The 18,641-nt window shown below is 62.0% G+C and overlaps 3 protein-coding genes across 4 annotated transcripts; 1 reads left to right on the top strand and 2 right to left on the bottom strand.

The window, feature by feature from the left end:
- Positions 1 to 516: 516 nt before the first annotated feature.
- MVD (mevalonate diphosphate decarboxylase) lies at positions 517 to 4,513 on the bottom strand. The gene is made up of 10 exons (XM_030512049.1): positions 4,385 to 4,513; positions 3,696 to 3,766; positions 3,477 to 3,591; positions 3,251 to 3,397; positions 2,974 to 3,173; positions 2,330 to 2,404; positions 1,928 to 2,146; positions 1,727 to 1,842; positions 1,535 to 1,643; positions 517 to 740 (listed from the first exon to the last, which is right to left on the bottom strand). The coding sequence occupies exons 1-10, from the start codon at positions 4,452 to 4,454 to the stop codon at positions 666 to 668; spliced, it is 1,197 nt and encodes a 398-aa protein (XP_030367909.1). The 5' UTR covers positions 4,455 to 4,513; the 3' UTR covers positions 517 to 665.
- A 2,937-nt stretch (positions 4,514 to 7,450) lies between these two features.
- On the bottom strand, positions 7,451 to 14,751 carry RNF166 (ring finger protein 166). Of its 2 annotated transcripts, XR_003995052.2 has the most exons (7): positions 14,504 to 14,751; positions 12,983 to 13,139; positions 11,978 to 12,090; positions 11,507 to 11,621; positions 10,862 to 10,969; positions 9,713 to 9,952; positions 7,451 to 9,532 (listed from the first exon to the last, which is right to left on the bottom strand). XR_003995052.2 is itself a non-coding variant. In XM_030512052.2 (6 exons), exons 1-6 carry the CDS (start codon positions 14,674 to 14,676, stop codon positions 9,887 to 9,889), a joined length of 732 nt encoding a protein of 243 aa, XP_030367912.1. In that variant the 5' UTR covers positions 14,677 to 14,751; the 3' UTR covers positions 7,451 to 9,886. The 2 variants fall into 2 exon arrangements, 1 of the variants encoding a protein (XP_030367912.1); XM_030512052.2 differs by having other exon boundaries at positions 7,451 to 9,952.
- Positions 14,601 to 18,410, top strand: CTU2 (cytosolic thiouridylase subunit 2). The gene is made up of 14 exons (XM_030512043.1): positions 14,601 to 14,895; positions 15,297 to 15,371; positions 16,013 to 16,091; positions 16,172 to 16,231; positions 16,308 to 16,368; positions 16,509 to 16,618; positions 16,710 to 16,996; positions 17,073 to 17,208; positions 17,342 to 17,473; positions 17,571 to 17,662; positions 17,748 to 17,839; positions 17,927 to 18,014; positions 18,085 to 18,151; positions 18,228 to 18,410. The coding sequence occupies exons 1-14, from the start codon at positions 14,816 to 14,818 to the stop codon at positions 18,288 to 18,290; spliced, it is 1,422 nt and encodes a 473-aa protein (XP_030367903.1). The 5' UTR covers positions 14,601 to 14,815; the 3' UTR covers positions 18,291 to 18,410.
- The last annotated feature ends 231 nt before the right edge of the window (positions 18,411 to 18,641 follow it).

Below are 18,641 nucleotides of genomic sequence, written 5' to 3'. Positions count from 1 at the left end.
AGCCCGGCACCGCGGTCGCACCGGGACACGGGGACCGAGCGGGGCCGGGACCCCCATAAGGGATACCCGGGGACACGGGACATGTGGGGCGATGAGGATGGTGCAGGGGGGCAGCACCAGTCCAGTCCAGGGGGACAGGATCAGCCCTGAAAGGGTCATTGGGGTGGGAACAGGGGCCATGTGGGGTGATGAGGGTGATGCTGTGGGCAGGATCAGTGCTAGCAGGGACATCTGAGGGACAGGATCAGTCCTGCGAGGGACACAGGGAGACAGGATCAGTCCTGCGAGGGACACAGGGGAACAGCATCAGTCCTAGCAGGGGCAGCAGGGGGGAAATGGAACAGAAGCAGCCCCACAATGGACGTGGGGAGAACAGGGACCATGTGAGGTGACAGCAGCTGTGCAGGGGGACAGGATGAGCCCCAGCATGGCCGGGCACAGCCATAAGGATGAACCAGCCCTGTCTCCTGCTCCCCACCCCACCGCCTGTGGAGCCTGGACACCCCAAAACAGCGCTGCAGCAGAAACTCTCTATTTCCTTACAAAAGAGTAAAAACCAGCCCCGGGGTCACAATCTGCCTCGGGGCTGGGGACAGCTTCGCACCAGGGTGGCACCGGCAGAGCCCCCCGGCACATCACGGTTGTCCCTGGCGGTGTCACCGGGCTCAGGCTGTCCGGCGGGGCAGCCCGTCTGCTCCCAGGAGGTTGGGGTCATCCAGGAACTGGGGTCCGGGACCGGGCTGTGGGGCAGGAGATAGGTTAGGGGCAGCAGGGGATGGATCTTGGCACCAGGGAGCCCGCTGCCTGCAAGGATATCCCTTTGGGATTGTGGGGCAGCTCTGGGTCCCACAGACCCCAAAAGGGCACCCCATGGATCATGCCAATGGGAATGTGTCTAAGGAGGGGGACAGGGACGGGGTCCTGCACACAACCCTGAGGATGGGGACAGGGAATGGGGTCCTGTGCACCCCCGGGGATGGGGATAGCGGCTCATGCACAACCCTGGGGATGGGGACAAGCTCTCACATACCCCCACCGGGATAGGAATGGGAATGAGGGTCCTGTGCACTCCTAAGGACAGGGAATGAGGTCCCGCATACAACCCTGGGGATGGGAATGGGGTCCTGTAGACCTCGGGGTACAGGGATTGGGTCCTGTGTACCCTTGGAGATGGGGTCTTGCAGACCCCCCCTGGGGATTGGGACAGGGATGGGGTGTCACATAACCCCATGGAGATGGGGACAGAGCCCTGAATACACCCGTGGTGACAGGGATGGGGCCACACACACCCCCCTGGGGATGGGAATGGGGTCCTGTGCACCCTTCAGGATAAGGATGGTGTCATGTGCACCCCTGGAGACAGAGTCTCGCAGACCCCCTGGGGATGGGGATGGAGATGGGGTCTCACATAACCCCCCCCCCCCGAGATGGAAATGTGGTCCTATACCCCCCTGGGGACAGGGATGGGGCCCAACACACACCCCTGGTGCTGGCAGATGGGCTCCCCTGCCCCACGCTCCCCCCAGCCCTGTACCTTGGTGTGCAGGATGTACTGGACAGCCCCTGGCACCGGCTCAGCCACCACGGCCGCGAGCAGCTCCTCCGGCAGCGAGGCCGCGCTCACAGGGAGCCCGCGCACAAACCTGCGGCACAGCGGAGCCGTCAGCCCCTGCCGCAGCCCCCCAACCACCCTGCTCCCCCCATAGAGCGATGGGATTGTCCTTACTGGTCCCCGTTGGTGGCGGGGGGGAAGCTGCGTCTCACCACCTCCACGAACTCAGCCACGGTGTCAGCCAGCATGAAGATGACGGCGTTGGGGCCGGCATCAAAGGTGTACGCTACCTGTGGTGAGATGAGACCCAATATGGGGTGAGGAACCACAGCACCGCAGCGCACCCCCATAGCCCCATGGGGCTGGCGCGGGTACCTTGGTGCACCCGTGGTGGGCATTGAAGCGGTGTGCTAAGGCGATGATGTGCCGTGAGAGGTCGTTGAGGTAGAAGATGGGGGGGAAGGTGTCAAGGCAGGTGGCGTGGAACTGGTTGCTGTCCTGCATGGTGAGCTGCCCGAAGCCCTCGAAGTCCCGCTCACGGATGTGCCGAACCATCAGGGCCAGGCGCTCCGGCACCACCACCTCTGCGCGGTGCTGCCGCGATGGGGGCCGTGGTCACCCCAGTTCGGTGACACCCACAGCACCCTCTGGGGTTCACTCAACCTCCCCTGTGCTCCCTCAGCGCTCTCCAGCATGGAGACATGCCCCCGCTAAGGGGAAACAGGACCCCAAACCCTGCCTGCAGGCAGCTGCCCTGGGCAGGATTGAGCTCCCTACCTTCAGCAAGGGGCTGGTGTCCACGCTGGTCTGCATCCCTGCTGTGCTGCCGACCTGCTTCTTCTCGCCACTGACCTAGGGGGAGACACAGATGATGGGACATGACACCCCACCAAGCCCCCAGCTCCAGCAAGGGGCAGACCCTGGTCCCCCAGCCCCAACAAGGGGCACCCCCTGATCCCCCAGCAAGGAGCACCCCGTGATCCCCCAGCCCCAACAAGAAGCATCCCCTTATCCCCCAGCCCCACCAAGGGGCACACCCTGATCCCCCAGTCCTAGCAAGGGGCACCCCCTGATCCCCCAGCAAAGGGCACCCCCTGATCCCCCAGCCCCAGCAAAGGGCACCCCCTGATCCCCCAGCCCCAGCAAGGGGCACCCCCTGATCCTGCAGTCCCAACAAGGAGCATCCCCTGATCCCCAAGCCCCACCAAGGGGCACCCCCTGATCCCCCAGCCCCAGCAAAGGGCACCCCCTGATCCCCCAGCAAAGGGCACCCCCTGACCCCCCAGCCCCAGCAAGGGGCACCCCCTGATCCCCCAGCAAGGGGCACCCCCTGATCCCCATGGTCAGCACCCACACAGGGTTGGGATGCCCCACCACCATCGCCGGGAGGTGGTGGGTTCACCCCCTCCCCATCCCCTCACCACCAGGACGAGGACCCTGAGCTCCGGCCAGTGCGTTTCGGGGGCCACTTGCTGCGCGATGCTGTCCCTGCCGTCCGGCCGCTCACCCCGCTGCCACTGCACGAAGCCCCCCAGCATGCTGCGGCAGGCGCTGCCCGAGCCGCGACGCGCCACCTCCGACAGCTCGCCCTCCACGCCGTACAGCCGCGCCAGCGCCGACACTGCGGGCACGGGGATGGGGTCAGGATGGTGGGGACAGGCCTGGGAACCGGTGTCCCCCGTGTCCCTGCTCACCCACCGAGGCACGCATAGCCGGCAGCGGAGGATGCCAAACCGGCCGCGGTGGGGAAGTTGTTCTCGGTGGCGATGTGAACCTTATAGGAGAGGATGAGCGGGGCCGTGTCCTCGGTGCTGCTGCCACGGCGCTTTCGGGCCAGGCGCCGCACTGTGAGGGACAGAGGGAGGGAATTGGGGTTGGAATGGGGGGCAGCTCTCCCCGGTGGATGGGATGGGGGGACACTCACCCTCCCGCAGGCAGGCCTGCAGCCGGGGGTGCCCCACGTCCACCTCCTCCCCATTCAGCCATAGCCGGTCCTCTGTGAAGTCCCGGCTGGCGGCGGCCGTGGTGGTGGTCTTGAGCTGCAGGGAGATGGGGGTCAGTGCAGCGGGTGGGGGGCTCCACAGCCCCCAAGCATGGGATGGGGGGCAGAGGGGTCTGACCCCGGTCCCAACCCCATCCCAACCTGGTCCTGGTGCAGCGTGACGCTCAGGGAGGAGTTGATGGGCAGGATGAGGTCATTGTCCCGCTTGCCCCCTGCAAGAGAGAGCATGGCACGGCACAACTCAGCACAGGTAAGTATGGCACCGCATCACTCGGCATGGCACAGAACCATAGAGCAAACGGGGTTTGGAAAGACCTTTATGAACACCAAATCCAACCATTCCCAGCACTGCCAAGGCCACCACTAACCCATGGCACTGAGAGACCCATGTACACGATGTGTGAACACTTGCAGGGCCGGTGACTCCAGCACTGCCCTGGGCAGCCTGTTCCAATGCCTGAGCACCCTTTGGGGAAGGAATTGTTCCCAATATCCCTCTAAACCTCCCTGGAGGCCATTTCCTCTTATCCCATCCCTTATTATTTGGGACAAGAGACCCACCCCACCTCACTCCATCCTCCTCTCTTATAGATAAGATCCCCCTAAGATCCGCACGGCACGACACGGACACGGCATATCGCAGCTTGCCGCAGGCTGGCTGGGCACACTACAGCACGGCACGGTCCAGCACATCTCGTCCCGTCCCATCACCGCATCGTTCCCACGCCCGGCGGGTCCCAAACCCTCCCCGCACCGCTGCGCCCGGGCGCTCCGCAGCCCCGGAGCGGGGTCCCGGTCCCGGTGCCGGTGGCGGTGCGGGCGGCACTCACAGTACTTGATGACAGCGATGTTGACGGGCGCCGTGCAGGTCACCACGGCGAGCGCCCGCTCCTCCGACATCGCGCTGCGGCGGCGGCTGCAGGCACGGCATCGAGCCCGCTCCCCGCACTATGCACGTCATCGTGGCCTGCGGATGGTTCCAGTCTCGCTATTCGTCAGTGTGGCAACGCCCGGCTGTTGGCATCCAATGGAAGCGATCGGACCACGGTGAGGTGCCGCCCGTCCCCGCGCCATGACGGCGCTGCGGTGGGCTGGAGGCGGCAACGCCATCTTCGAGTCGGGAAGGGGATGCGCATGCGCAGGGTTGGCGGTGCAGCGCCCACTGCTCCCAGTGCCCTCAGTTCTCCCAGTGCCCTCCAGTGCCCCCAGTGCCCGCAGTGCTCCCAGTGCCCCCCAGTGCTTCCAGGGCCCCCAGTGCATCCCAGTGCTCCCAGTGCTCCCAGTGCTCCCCAGTGCCCCCCAATGCGTCCCAGTGCCCCCAGTGCTCCCAAGTGCTCCCAGTGCCCCCAGTGCTCCCCAGTGCCTCCAGCGTTCCCAGTGCCCCCAGTGCCCCCCAGTGCCCCCCGTGCCCCCAATGCATCCCAGTGCCCCCCAGTGCCCCCAGTGCTCCCAGTGCCCCCAGTGCCCGCAGTGCTCCCAGTGCCCCCCAGTGCTGCCAGTGCCCCCAGTGCATCCCAGTGCTCCCAGTGCCCTCCAGCGTTCCCAGTGCATCCCAGTGCCCCCCAGTGCTCCCAGTGCCCCCAGTGCTCCCAGTGCCCCCAATGCATCCCAGTGCCCCCAGTACCCCCAGTGCTCCCATTGCCCCCCAGTGCTCCCAGTGCTCCCCAGTGCCCCCCAGTGCTCCCAGTACCCCCAGTGGTCCCAGTGCCCCCAGTGCTCCCATGCCCCCAGTGCTCCCAGTGTTCCCAGTGCCCCCAGTGTTCCCAAAACCCCTATACCACATCCCACCCCAGCACTCCCAATATCCCCAGTGTTCGCGCAGTGCTGCCAGATCCTTCAAGACCTCCAGGATCCCAGTGCCTTTGCAGCCCCCAGCGCTCCCAGTATGCCCTGTACCCAATATCCCAGTGCCCCTCCAGTGCTCCCCCTACCCTTGGCATCCCTTCAGCGCTCCCATTCCCCTCTGCAGTGCTCACAGTGACCCAGTATCCCCAGTCCTCCAGTGCTCCCAGTACCCCCAAGCCAGTTCTCCCAGTGCCCCCAGCAGACACTGGCCCCATTCACCCCTATGGGCGCCCCCAGCTGGGCCCCACTGCCTGTGTCACCCCCCCCCCGGGGGTATTTTTATCCCATGGTCACTCATTGCAGCGCAAAATGCCCCCAGATCCGGGTGTTGGGGGGGATGTGGGTGACACTGTGGCGCTGATGGGGTGGAGGATGGGAGCAGCACCCCTCCACTGCTCCTCTCCATAGCAGGGAGCTTTGGGGACCCCCTATGTGGCAGGGCAGGGGGTCCCTGGCCCCACATCCCGGTATTTATAGGCATTTTCCATGGATGGGAGGGGAGGACCCGGCATGCGGCTATTCTGGGATGTGGGATTCTTTCCCCTCAGCTGCAGGACCCGATTTAGCCAGGCAGAGCCAAAATAGCAGCTTCCTCTGGCACCCACCTAAACCAGCCTGTCCCCCCTTCCATGCCCCAGCACCAGGGGTGACAACAGGGGGACAGGGCTGTCCCCACCACCACGGGGACCCTCATGGTGGGGATGGCCCCACCGCCATCACCCAGACACTGGCCATGCCATAGGGATGCTCAGGGACACTTGCAGGGTGTCCTTGTCCCCACCATCTCTGCCATCCCAGCCCTGTTTGGCCAGGCCAGACCTCAGCATGGCACCAGGGTTCTTTTTTGGGGACACAAGGCCCTGCTTCATCCCGCTCTGGGCTGGGAGCTGTGGGGTTGCAGGAGAAGGAGGAAGATGCTCTACAAAACACATAGAGGGGTTGGCAGCGGGATTCCAGCCGGATCCTGCCCCAGGGCTGGTGGGACACGATGCTGGCTGAGCAGGGAAAGCCCTGGCAGCAATAAGGAACACACTGTCTTTGCTCATGTGTCCCTACACCGTGCCCCTGCGTGTGTCCCTGAAGGCATCAGTAGGTGCCATAAGGATCTGGGGCTCATTAGTGTGGAGCCAACTGCTTGCAGGCACAAGGGACAACACTGGGGACAGTCCTGTCCCCAGCACTGTCACCACACAGGTGCCACAGACGGGCTCACACTGTCTGTAGCATCCCCATGGCATGACATGGGACAGGACAGAGCAGACACCTCGGCTCATGGGGACCCCCGACACCCCTTCTCCCTGCAGGCACAGGCAGACACAGTGTCAGTGGTTGTTGGTGGCCACTGTTGCATGGCCACACATCCGTCCCCTCTGCTGCAGTGCCCTTCTGGCCCTGCAAAGCCTCACAGGGGCTGTTTGGGGAGCAAATAAGGGGGTTCCTCAATGTGATCAGCCCTGGCAATCCCAAATCCAAAGACTTACATTTGGGGGGACAGGAGCGCCAGGACAAGGATAAACCCTTGTACCTCTCCAAAGGGACACCAGAGGCTGCTCCCTGTATCGGTCCCACAAGGAGGAAGCGGGAATGTGTGTGCAGCCTTGCCCTGACCGGAGCGATCGGCTGTGCAGAGCCAGCCCGTGTCCCTGGAGAACCCCGATGGGGGCTCGGAGCCAGGACACCTCCCTGGGATACCCGGGGAAGAAACACCCGATGTGGTGCCTTGGCCAGTGCCCAGCGCGGCTCCGGGGACAGGAGGTGGTGCCAAGTGTCCTCCCCATGTCCTGCCTTCGAGCGCCAGGGATGGCAGGACACAGAGGTGGGATGCGATGGAGGGAATCCCCCCAGCAGGTTTGGCAGTGCCTGGCTCTGGCATTGCCAAACCCTGCGGCACCACTGCCATTAACAGGAGGAGGTGACAAGCTGGGGACAAAGCTGCAAAGTCAAGCCCTGTGTTTGGGAAAGGAGAAGCCCAAGAAGCCAGGATGGGGGGGGCAATCGCTCCCAGCCCCATCCTGCACCCATGGCAGCAATGGCACAAGGGAGACGAGGCGTGGATGAAACTGCCTTTATTGAGAAAAATGGTTTGCTACAAATACGTCATTGATCTGATTCTTCATCAAAAAACAGTAAAAGTTCTGGATATGCAAAAAGTCACGGGGAACACACGGATGAGCCACGGCAGCATTCCCGGCACATCCCGGCCGGAGCCGGCGCCGTGGGGAGAGGCAGGAGCTGCCCGTGCAGTGCCTGCCTGCGCCTTTAAAGTGCTTTACAAAAGCAGCTCTTGCTGCCCCTGCTCTGGCGCTGTGGGGCAGAAAGGAAGAGGAAGGAACAAAGGAGACAAGAGGTTAACAGTGCTGTTCCAGAGGTGGGGAGCTCCCTGCAAGTGAGAGCTGATGGAGGATGCTCTGGGATATGAGGGTCCCAGCAAGGGATGGGACAGGGAAACCCTCCTGGGTCCCTTCTGGAGATACCAGTGCTCTCCATCCCACCAGGGCCATATCCCAGGCTGGGCAGGTACCAGCAATGCTGGTAAAGGAAGACCCCATCCCTCCCCACTAGCGCAGCAGAGCAGCTCCAGCCCTTTCCCTGCCCTCTGCCATGGTCTCCTCACGGGGCTGCTGGCAGCACAGGGAGCTCACAGCCCCCAAACCACCCAGTACCATTCAAATCAAAGGTAAAAACCAGGACAGTATTGCTGGAGCAGAGCTGGAGCCTCAGATAAACCACTTCTCCAAGCAGGGACATGCAGAGGGAGTGCTCTCCCACCCCTCTTGCCTGCAAACCCTCGCTGGAAGGTATCGTGCATCACAGTTCCTTCACTGAGCGCCCTGGGCTGATCCAGTCCCTGGTAAGACCCCAAAAGGTGGCAGGGCCCCAGCACAAAGCTCCTCTCCCCAAGCACCAGTGAAGACCCTTCATATGGGACATGATTTTTGCTGTACGGGGGGGGCACACTCAGGCTGGCAGCAGCACAGCCAAAGCCTGGTGGAGATCCCCCTTCCACCCTCTCCCAGCCCAGCAAAGCAAACCCCACCAGCAGCAGGCAGGGAGGGCAGAGAGGAAGGAGACATGGAAGAAGACAGGTCACCAGGATGCTATGGAGCATCTCTTGGGCCAACATCTGTCCAAGTGTGCCCTATTCCCAGGGAAAGGGAGATGCAATCCCCTATTTCAGGGGGACAAGACGCTCAGTGCTGGGGATGAGATCCTGCACAGGCGGACGTCCCTCCTGCACACCCATCACCCAGACACAGCCCGGCTGCTCCACAGTGAGTGCCAGCACCTCACAACTGACCCGCCTGCTCCCTTACAGACCATAAACCACAGTACAGCAGTGCCAAGGAGCAACGCCTGCAAGGGCTCAGCCATCCCGAGCCTGACCACACGTCCTGGACAGGGTCAGCAGCCAGCCAAGCAGCTGCTGGACAACACAAGTGATGCTGCAGCTCCTCAAAAAGGCAGCTTGGAGAGCTGCTTGGCACCTCCAGCCAACGAGGTGCTGCTCTGACCCAGCCTGTCCTGTGCCACAACATGCCAACGAGGGAAGGGAATGGACCAGAAATAACCAAAGAGGACATCCAGGCGCATCCATCAGTCTGGGGTCCGGCTGCTGCATCCCACCTGATTTCAAATCCACAGCGTGTTCATTTGTTTGGGGTATTTTTTTGTTTTAAAAATAGACTTTCTTAATAATGTATGTTCCATAAAAATACTCTTGTCCTCAGTGACGGATATTGCAGCGTGAAGGGTTAACAGCTTCTATTCCCGCTCTATAAAATGTGGAAAAGGCATCACGCCGATTTCATGTAGAAAAACGCAAGAACTCAGTATCACAAGAGCCGGTACAAAACGAGGAAGGTGAGAGTTTCACTGGATGCCATTGTTGTGGACTCCTCCGAACCCATTGTCAGCATGAGGGCAACCGTCCTGCCCTGGGATTCAGCCTGGTCTGGGCAGCAAAGGAAGCAGCACAGGGGATGGGGCAGATCGATGTCTCTGGCAATAACCTTATAGAGTTTAAAAACCCAAAAGATGCTCCGCGCTGTTTTCTTCCTTCCCACAAAGGACATGGATGATTAAAGGTTCCAACTAGGGCATTTCTGCATAAAATGCACCCAAGTTTGACGTACCTATTCAATTGCAACAGAGAGCATGAAGACAAATGGTGCCAAAAAGCATCTAATAATAAATAGATCTGGACACAGGTATATACTCCGTATACGGGTATGAAATGCCTAACGGAGGAACGATCCCGTCCCTCCGGCGCCGACTCTGCCCTCCTCCTTGCAGCGAAGTCTCTGCTCACTCACCAGTCCAGTGCGACATAAGGACACTCCACCTTCTTAAACAAGGTGGGATGTGCCCAGAGAGGAGAGGGAAGAGCAGCAGCAGCGGTTCTCCACGGGGGCGATGAGCTCTGTGCCTCCCTGGTGGGACGGCTGAGTGTGCAAAAGGAGACGGGGTCTGGTGCTCCACGGTCACCCTCAGTTCTCAGACAGCGACAGTGCCAGGGCTGCCTGCAACGCGGCCTCCTCGTCGATGTTGTAGTCCTAAAACCAGAGAGGGATGGTCAGAAGCGGCACAGCCAGGGGACAGATCCTCCATCAAGCAGCAGGGTGGCCGCAGCAAGGAGCCCTCCCTGCTCCTTACGGTGACACCGAGCCTCCAACTCCTCCGGCACATGGGTTCCAGGAATATCATGCTCTTTGGGGTGTTCTTTGTGCCCACAGTCCCTCTCCAGCCTGGAATCTGCCCACATCAGCCCTTAGACTTGGTGGAGAGCAGGGATGAAACATGCCCACGCAAGCAGCTGTGGCCAAAGGGCAAACCTTTCTAGCAGGGCCATGGGCTTCTCCATCGCTCCGGTTTGGGTTTATACAACACAGTGATTGCTCCCTAAGTGTGGGGATATTTCTCTGTAAGTATTTGGAGGTTCCTTTCCTTGACTTCTAATGGCGCTGCAATAAAAGCAGGATGCTGACAAAACCTCCCCTCGGTCCCTGCAGCCGAGGCTGGGCAATCACATCCTCACTCCCACTCAGGAAGGGTCAGCATCTCCCCAAGAGGGGAGCCATGGACACCCCTCACCTACAGCAGCCAGACCCCCCCCCAGGCCTGGGCTGCTTCCCTCCCACTGCTTGTGAAGCCTCAAAGAAAAGGGCTTTTGTGTTACAGGTCCTCAGGGGATGAATTTAATGGAGCACATGGAGGAAACAGCTCATCTTCATGGAGCAAGTAACATTTTCCTCCTCCTTCAGAGAGGTTTTCCTGGCGTGTCTGATGAGGACCAGCTCGAGCGCTTCCAGGGCAAGGGGGGGATGCTCAGCCCCACAGCCGTGGGGGTCTCCTGAGAGGGGCTACATGTGCTTCCCACAAAGCCTGAAGGAGGATGTCCCCCGAGGGGCTGCAGAGTGGGTCAGGCTGGGGGAAGATGACCTGGTTTCAGCTCAGGTACTCACCACGAAGGTGTCATAGGAGAACTTGTGCCTGTGGAGGAGGTGCTGGAGGAAGTTGGCGCTCTTGTAGCTGGGGTCCCCCCAGGGCATGGCTGAGCAGACCGGGCACACCTGCAGCGGGCAGGGAGGAAGGGGAACTGTGACCCATGGGCACAAACCCTTAGCCTCTATCTCCTGAAGAGGCGAATAGTGCTCCCGCCCTTTCTGACAGAGTGTGATCTGCAGAGGATGTGCTAAAACGGGGGTCCCTCAGCTGCTCCAAGCAGATCTCTTGGTGCTCAGAGCCTGTGGCACGTGGCCCAGGCTGCTTTTAGCCCACTGACAAGTCACACACGCACATGAGCACCTCTGGAATAGTGATAAAGCTGCAAGTTCCCTGCCTTGGTCAACCCAGTGTGGATGGGGACAGGAAATCCAGCACCACCCAAGTTGCTAGCACAGGGGGATGGAGGCAGCTCATCCTAGAGAGCCTCTAACCAAACAAACAGGGGCAGGTCCCCACGTCCCATCAGATGGATCTAAAACAAACTAAACCAGCTGGAAACACAGCTCTGCACGCCGGTGGCCTCGGATGCAGCATCAGTGACGGTATATTTGGATTTCCAGGAGTTACCCCACACAGAACCAGCCCCTCCCAGCACCACTCACCACTTTGTTGGGGTCATTGCGGTGGTTCTCCATGCAGTGCTTCACCAGCTCCTGCTGGTCCAAGTTCCGGGCCCCACAGTACGGGCACACGAACGTGGAGCGATTGGGAATATTGCTAAAGAGAGCAAGAACGAGCTCAGATCCCCCGGGAAAGGACTGGATCGACTCCTTCCAAACTAAGCCAGCCACCTCCTGTGATATCCAGCTATGGCAGAAACCAGCCCAAAACGTTCCCACCGCAGCCACAGGCTGAACCACCCTGGTTTGGTCAATCCTTTCTCCCACACCATGCTCTGAAACACAAGGCAAAGAGGGGCTGCAAATGCCAGGAGCGAAATCAGTGCTGTTTCTCCCTCTAATTGCCATGGGGAAAGTAAACCCCATGCTCAGATTTTAGGGCTTGTAAGGGACTGGAATGACGGCGCAGCCTGCAAGGAGGGACACATTTCCTTACCCGACACACGGCAGTACCTGGGAATAGGCTGGGATGTGGGGACAACCGGAACGAACTTGGGGCAGTTGGCCATCTGCTCCTGCACCTTTGCGCAGGACGAGACGTGAGAGCGCATTTTTGCGAGGGTCACCTGGAGCACAAGGAGAGAAGAGACATTCCCATCACCTTCCAGACAGCGCTGGAGCCTCTGCCACAGCTCGGGACAGCAGTTTGGGTCAACCAGGGCAAACACTGGTCTGTGCAGGATGACCCACACCAGTGTGGAAATGCTGCACCAGCCTGTTCTTTGTAGGACAGAGATTTGGGGCCACATGCTCACTGCACATATCCCCAGAGGTCACACCAAGCCTCCCAGGCTGCGTTCCTGCAGCATTAACTCCGTTTTCCTTTTCAAAGGAGGAACTGCTGACAGGCAGAAACCCCACACTGCTCTCACACTGTATAGGATTAGTTTCTGGGCCGCATCCAGGCAGTCACAAGAAGATCCCCAAAGTTAACGGAAGCCGGGAAGCGCATCAGTGGAGACACACCATGAATCACAGCTTTACAGACAGCCCTGGAGCGTCTCAGACCAGACTGCCCCAGGCAGGGTCAGGCCACGCTGCTGGTTCAGCTTCCCCACAGCCGCTGGGATTGCAGCACCTTAAGCAAGAGTGAAATCCCTACTCCTGTTTGGAGCAGCAGCAGCAGCAAGAGCCGGTTTGCCTCAGCCTCTCCTGTGTTGCAGGAAAACCTCAGCCTGCTTTTGAAGGTCCCCACTGTCTAATAATAGCTCCAGTCTGCTGACAAAGGCAGCTAGGAGAGAGTGCCTTCATCTCTATGCAGCCCCACTCGCCTGGCTCACAGCAGCAGCCGTGACACACAGGGGACCCCACACCTCATGGGTGCAGTGTGGGGACACACTGAACAGGGGACACACTGAACAGGGGGACCCCACAATCCCAAACACCAACAGCAAGTGACCTCCAGCCGCGGGACAGGCAGCAGGATGGGTACAGGCAGCTTTCCCCCGTGAGCTTTACCTTCTTGCTGCAGCCTCTGCAGGGAGCCTTGTAGGATGAAAGCTGTTTCTCCACGCTGGAAGCCTTCTCCACCTTCTTGGGATCGAAGGGCATGCGGCAGAGCGGGCACAGAGGGGATGGCACTTGCAGGCAGGGCTGCAGGCACTCCCCGCAAAACCTGGGGGCACAGAGAGTGGTGCTGAGCAGCCTGGGGTGGGGAGGAGAAGTGGGACCCCAGCCCCAGGGCACCGCAGGCTGCAGGGCAGCCCCAAAACCCAGGGATCAGCATCACCACTGGGAAAACTGGGAGCTTGGGAGAGGGTGAAGGGAGGCCAAGCACTGCTAAGGGCACACGATAATGCTGCTGCTCTGAGACCTGAGGCTGGGAGTGGATTTGAACAGAGCCAAACAACGACTGGTGCTGAGCATCCAAGCCATGCAGGAATAAAGGCAGTGAGCACATTACAGCCCGGTTCACCTCCTTTCAAGGTCCTTATGCCTGCAGGAGCACGGATGAGAAATCAAAGCAGCGGAGAGGAAGCACAGAAAAGGACCCCCGGGCACAAGGCAAGGCAGCTCAGGCCCCACAAAGTCAATTGTCACGGCATCCCCATCCCCTCCGCTGCCAGCCCAGCTCACATCACCCAGAACAGGGGGATGAAATGCTGCGGCTGAGCCTCTGCTGAGGGACAGCCACGGTGCCCCTCACCCCAGGTCCCTGCCAGCACCCCATGAAGCACCCCCAGCCCCAAACACACTGGAAGGAGGGCAAAGAGCGAGAGCACGCTGGGCGAGATCGAGATGTCCCAGAAACAGGACGGGAAAGGGGGACAAGGTGCCCCCAGAACTCTAGGGGGACAAGCAGACCCCAGCTCCCCACAGCAGCGCTTCAGACAGCCTTTCACTGGGGGGCATGGGGCACAGCACCCGTGGGGTCAGGGCAGGATTCTCACCCAGGTTAGACCCCGGCCAGCACTGGGAGCAGGGTCTGGGGGAGACACTGGGGGTAGGAACCAGGAGGACAAGGGGGTTGAGGTGGTCAGTGGAGTAAGACCCTGGGGTGCACACAACGAGGGGGGGAACAAGTCAGCACCCAGCTCCCCAGGAGGGAAACGGGCTTCAGGATGGGATCAAGGTGCCCGGTGCTGATGGAGCAGCCGGGGGCAGGATGGGGGCCCCGGTACCGGGTTCGGGGGAGATGGAGGGTCCTGGTATCAGCCTGAAGCGAGAGAGAAGGATGAGGGTCCCCACATCAGGCTGGGAGGACCACATCGGCGGGGAGGGGGGATAGGTGTCAACTGATGGAGGTCATCCTACGGGGACAGGGGTGGTGGCATGGGGGTCCCGGTACCAGGCTGGGGGTCCCGGGTGGGATGGGGACCCGATACCGGGATGGGAACGCATCCTGGTACGGGGACAGGTGCCGGTGCGGGCTGGGTCGCGGAGCGAGGGGGGGAGCACCAAGCGGGCGCTGGGTCGGGCCGGGCCGTGCCGTGCCGGGGGTCCCCGCCGCCGCCGCCGCCGCCCCGGTCCCCGGCTCACGTGTGTCCGCATCCCGCGATGCCGACGGCGCGGTGGAACACCTCGAGGCAGATGGGGCAGCTGAACTGCGCCTCCAGCGCCTCGGCGGCGGGGCCGGCGCCGGGGGGCGGCCGCGGGGGCCCGCCCGGGGCCTGGGGCCGCTGCGCCGCCGCCACCAGCAGGCTCCTGAACATGGCGGCGGCGGCGGCGGCGGCGGCGGCGGCGGCGGCGGCGGGGAGGCGGGGACGGAGCCGGACCCCACGGCGCGCTGCCGCGTCATAGCCCTGCGACGGGACGGCACCGGGACCGGACGGGACGGGACGGGACCAGGCCATGTGCGAGGCAGCGGGGGACGATGGCGGCTGCGGCGCGGACGTGGGGCCGGCGCGGCGCCGCCGGGGCGCGGGGCGCAGGTGGGGGAGCTCGATCCGCGACCCGCTGCTATCCCCGGTACCCCCTCGGTATCCGCCCCCCCCACGCCTCCGGTACCTCCATAATACCCCCCGGTGCTGCCCCTCGGTAACCCCCTCAGTACCTCCCCGGTGCTGCCCTCTGGTGCTGCCCCCGGTGCCGTTCGCGGTAACCCTCCGGTGTCTCCCGGTGCAGCCTCTGGTGTTCCCCTGCCCCCTGTGCTGTCCCCCGATGCACATCCAATACTAACCCCCCCGCCCCGGTTCCTCCCCGGGGCTGCCTCTCGTACCCCCCCCGATAATGGCCCCGGGACCGGGATCGCCGCCCCCCGCCCGGTGCCGCCGCAGGGGTGGGTCGGGAGCGGTGTCCGCGGTGCTGCCGGTGACCGGCCGTGTCCCCGCAGCTACCCGCGGACATGCATGAAGTGCGGGCAGGGCTCTGCCGCCCTCGTCATCCGCGTCGGGGACCCCTTCTGCCGGTGAGGGACCCGGGCAGGGGATGCTGTGTGTGGGGACACGGGGCTTGGGGACGTCGGGTCTATGAGACGTTAATGTCTGGGGACATTGGGTCTCTGGAACACCAAGGCTTGGGACATTGGGGCTTTGGGACATTGCACTGTTGGGGTCTCTGGGATATTTGGGCTTGGGGACGTTGGGTCTCTGGGACTTCGGGGCATCAGGTCTTTGGGACATCAAGGCTTGGGGATGTTGGGGATTGGGGTTGTTGGGTCTCTGGAACATCAAGGTTTGGGGATATTGGGTCTCTGGGATATTAAGAGTTAGGGGCATCAGGTCTTTGGGACATCAAGGCTTGGGGATGTTAGGGCATGGGGACATTTAGTGTCTGGGATGTTGGGGCTTGGGGACGTTTCATCTCGGGGACATCAGTGGTTGGGGATGTTGGGTCTCTGGGATATTGGGGTTTGGGGGTGATTGGTCTCTGGCATATCAATGGCTGGGGATGTTGAGCCTCTGGGAAGTCAGGGCTTGGTGATATCAGGGCTTGGGGATATTGGGTCTCTGGGACATCAAGGCTTGGAGACGGGGGCCTTGGGGACTTTGGGGCTCAGGGACCTGGGGGCTGTGGAACACTCCATGGCTTAGGGCTGTGTCCCCACAGCAACTGCTTCCGTGAGTACTTCATGCACAAGTTCCGCGCGATGCTGGGCAAGAACCGCATCATCTTCCCAGGAGAGAAGGTACCGGTGGGGGTACACACGTGTGGGGGTGACCTGGGTGGTGGCAGCAGCACCCTTGACCATCGCTCCTGTCCCTATAGGTGCTGCTGGCGCTGTCGGGGGGACCAGTCTCCAGCGCCATGCTCCGACAGGTCCAAGAGGTGAGAATGGGGGTGATGAGGGGGTCGGGGAAGGGGACACAACTCACCCACCCCCCTCACCCTGTGCCTCTGCCAGGGGCTCAGCCGGGAGACAGCCAAGAAGCTCCGCTTCATCCCCAGTGTCGTCTACGTTGATGGTAGGGAATAGCCCCGCTCCCAGCAGCGGGTCCCCCAGGTCTGGGGGCTGCCACCAAGCCCGGCGAGGCTGTGGCCCCTCAGAGATGGGATTGACTCCCCCTCCTCACTGTGGCCCTGGTGCTGCCCATTTGCCTTGCAGAGGGAGCAGTGCGCGGGCAGAGCCTGGCACAGCGGGAGCAGAGCCTGGCCCGCATGGAGACCCTGCTGCAAGCAACCGGCTTCCCCTACTACCTGATGCACTTGGAACAGGTACAAGGGTGGTGTGGGACACATGCTGGAGTGAATGGGTATGCTTGGCTATCCCCAAACCACCCTCCTGGTGTCCGTCTCTGCCCCATAGGCGCTGGAGCTGCCTGCATCCATCCTACGCCCGGGGCCGGTGACATCCAGTGAGCCCGGCCTGTCCTATAAGGAGGCTGTGGAGGGCTTCATCCAGCAGCAGCGGCAGAAGGGGAATGGGGACAAGGACAGTGGCACCTCGCTGCCTGGCCCTGGCAGCGGGGACTCAGCAGAGGGTCCCCTGGCTGCCTCCCGCCTGCCTGCTGCTGCCCTCACCCAGGAGCTGCTGAAGCTCTTTGAAGCCGTGGAGACACCAACAGCAAAAGAGGAGCTGCTGCAGATGCTGCGGTGAGGGACTCACCCTGCCCGGCCCCAGCACCGGGCATGGCGCGGTGGCTCTGAGCTGATGTCACATTGTCCCCAGGATCCACCTCATCCTGCAGACAGCCCGGACCAAGGGCTACACCAAGGTGATGACAGGCGAGAGCTGTACCCGTGTGGCCATCAAGCTCCTCACCAACCTGGCGCTGGGTCGTGGTGCTTTCCTCGCCATCGACACAGTGAGCAGCCCGCTGGTACCCTGTCCCCGAGCTGGGGATGTCCATTCTCACCCGAAGGGGTGACGTGATGCCATGGATCTGGGGGTCTGTGGCTTGGTGCTGGCACGGTCCCCCATCAGCCACGCACCCACAGGGCTTCAAGGACAACCGGCACGGCGACGTGATGGTGGTGCGTCCCATGCGGGAGTACATGGCCAAGGAGATCGCCTTCTACAACCACTTCTTCGATGTCCCCACCGTCATTGCGCCACCGCTCCCCACCAAGGTAGGGGTGTCCCCTGTTCCACATGGAGGAGATCCTGAGCTCCGCGTCCCCATGGGACCCCCTGTCCCATCCCTGCCCTCTCTGCTTGCTCCCCCAGCGCCGGGATAAGCCCAGCATTCACCGTGTGGTAGAGCGCTTCCTCCTGGGGCTGCAGGAGGATTTCCCCTCCACCATCAGCACCATCTACCGGTACAGCATCCCCGGTGTGGGGACACCATGGGGCAGTGTGGGGGGCAGTGGGGTGCACCTCCTCACCCCTCTGTGTTGACTGCAGGACGGGTGAGAAGCTGAGCTCAGATCGAGCCAAGGCGACCTGCGAGTCCCAGCGCTGCCTGCTCTGCCTGTGTGCCCTGGACCTCGATGGGGGTGAGTGGGGATGGCAATGGGGGGGATCAGGAGGTTGGGGGGTGCTGTGAACCCCCAAATCGCACCCCTGCCCTCTGGCTCTTACAGAGGAGGAGCTGGCCCTGGAGCCCACCCTGATCATGGATGAGCTGGAGCTGGAGAGGAATGGGTGCTGCCAGGACCCCCCAGCAGCGGGGTGAGCGTGTGGGCAAGGGGGGATGCTGCATTGGCACCAGGGCCACCACTGAGGGTCCCTGTCCCCACAGGGCCGAGCGCAAATCTGCCTACATCCCGCTGCTGTGCTACAGCTGCCGCCTCACCTTCAAGGAGCTGGTAAGGCTTTTGGGGTGCAGTGGGGTGGCTGTCCTTGGGAACAGGGGTCCCCGTACCCACAGCTCTTCCCTTGCAGGGTCCTGTCACCACGCTGCCGCCCTATGTGCGTGCCGAGGCCCAGCGCAGGATCCACAGGTAATGGAGATGGGAGGGATCCCTTTCCTGCTGTCTCAGCACCCTCCTGATGCCCCATCCATCCATCCACCCATCCACCTATCCATCCATCCATCCTTCCATCCATCCATCCCACCCATCCACCTATCCATCCATCCATCCATCCCTCCACCCATCCATCCATCTCTCCACCCATCCATCCATCCATCCATCCATCCATCCATCCGTCCCTCCATCCATCCATCCATCCACCCATCCATCCATCCCTCCCTCCACCCATCCCACCCATCCATCCCATCCATCCTTCCATCCATCCCTCCACCCATCCATCCTCCGCCTCACCATCCCCATCCATCCATCCCACCCATCCATCCAG

The sequence above is a fragment of the Strigops habroptila genome, chromosome Z (assembly GCF_004027225.2).
Source record: "Strigops habroptila isolate Jane chromosome Z, bStrHab1.2.pri, whole genome shotgun sequence".
Lineage (NCBI taxonomy): Eukaryota > Metazoa > Chordata > Aves > Psittaciformes > Psittacidae > Strigops > Strigops habroptila.
This window is presented reverse-complemented; position numbering and strand designations above follow the sequence as displayed.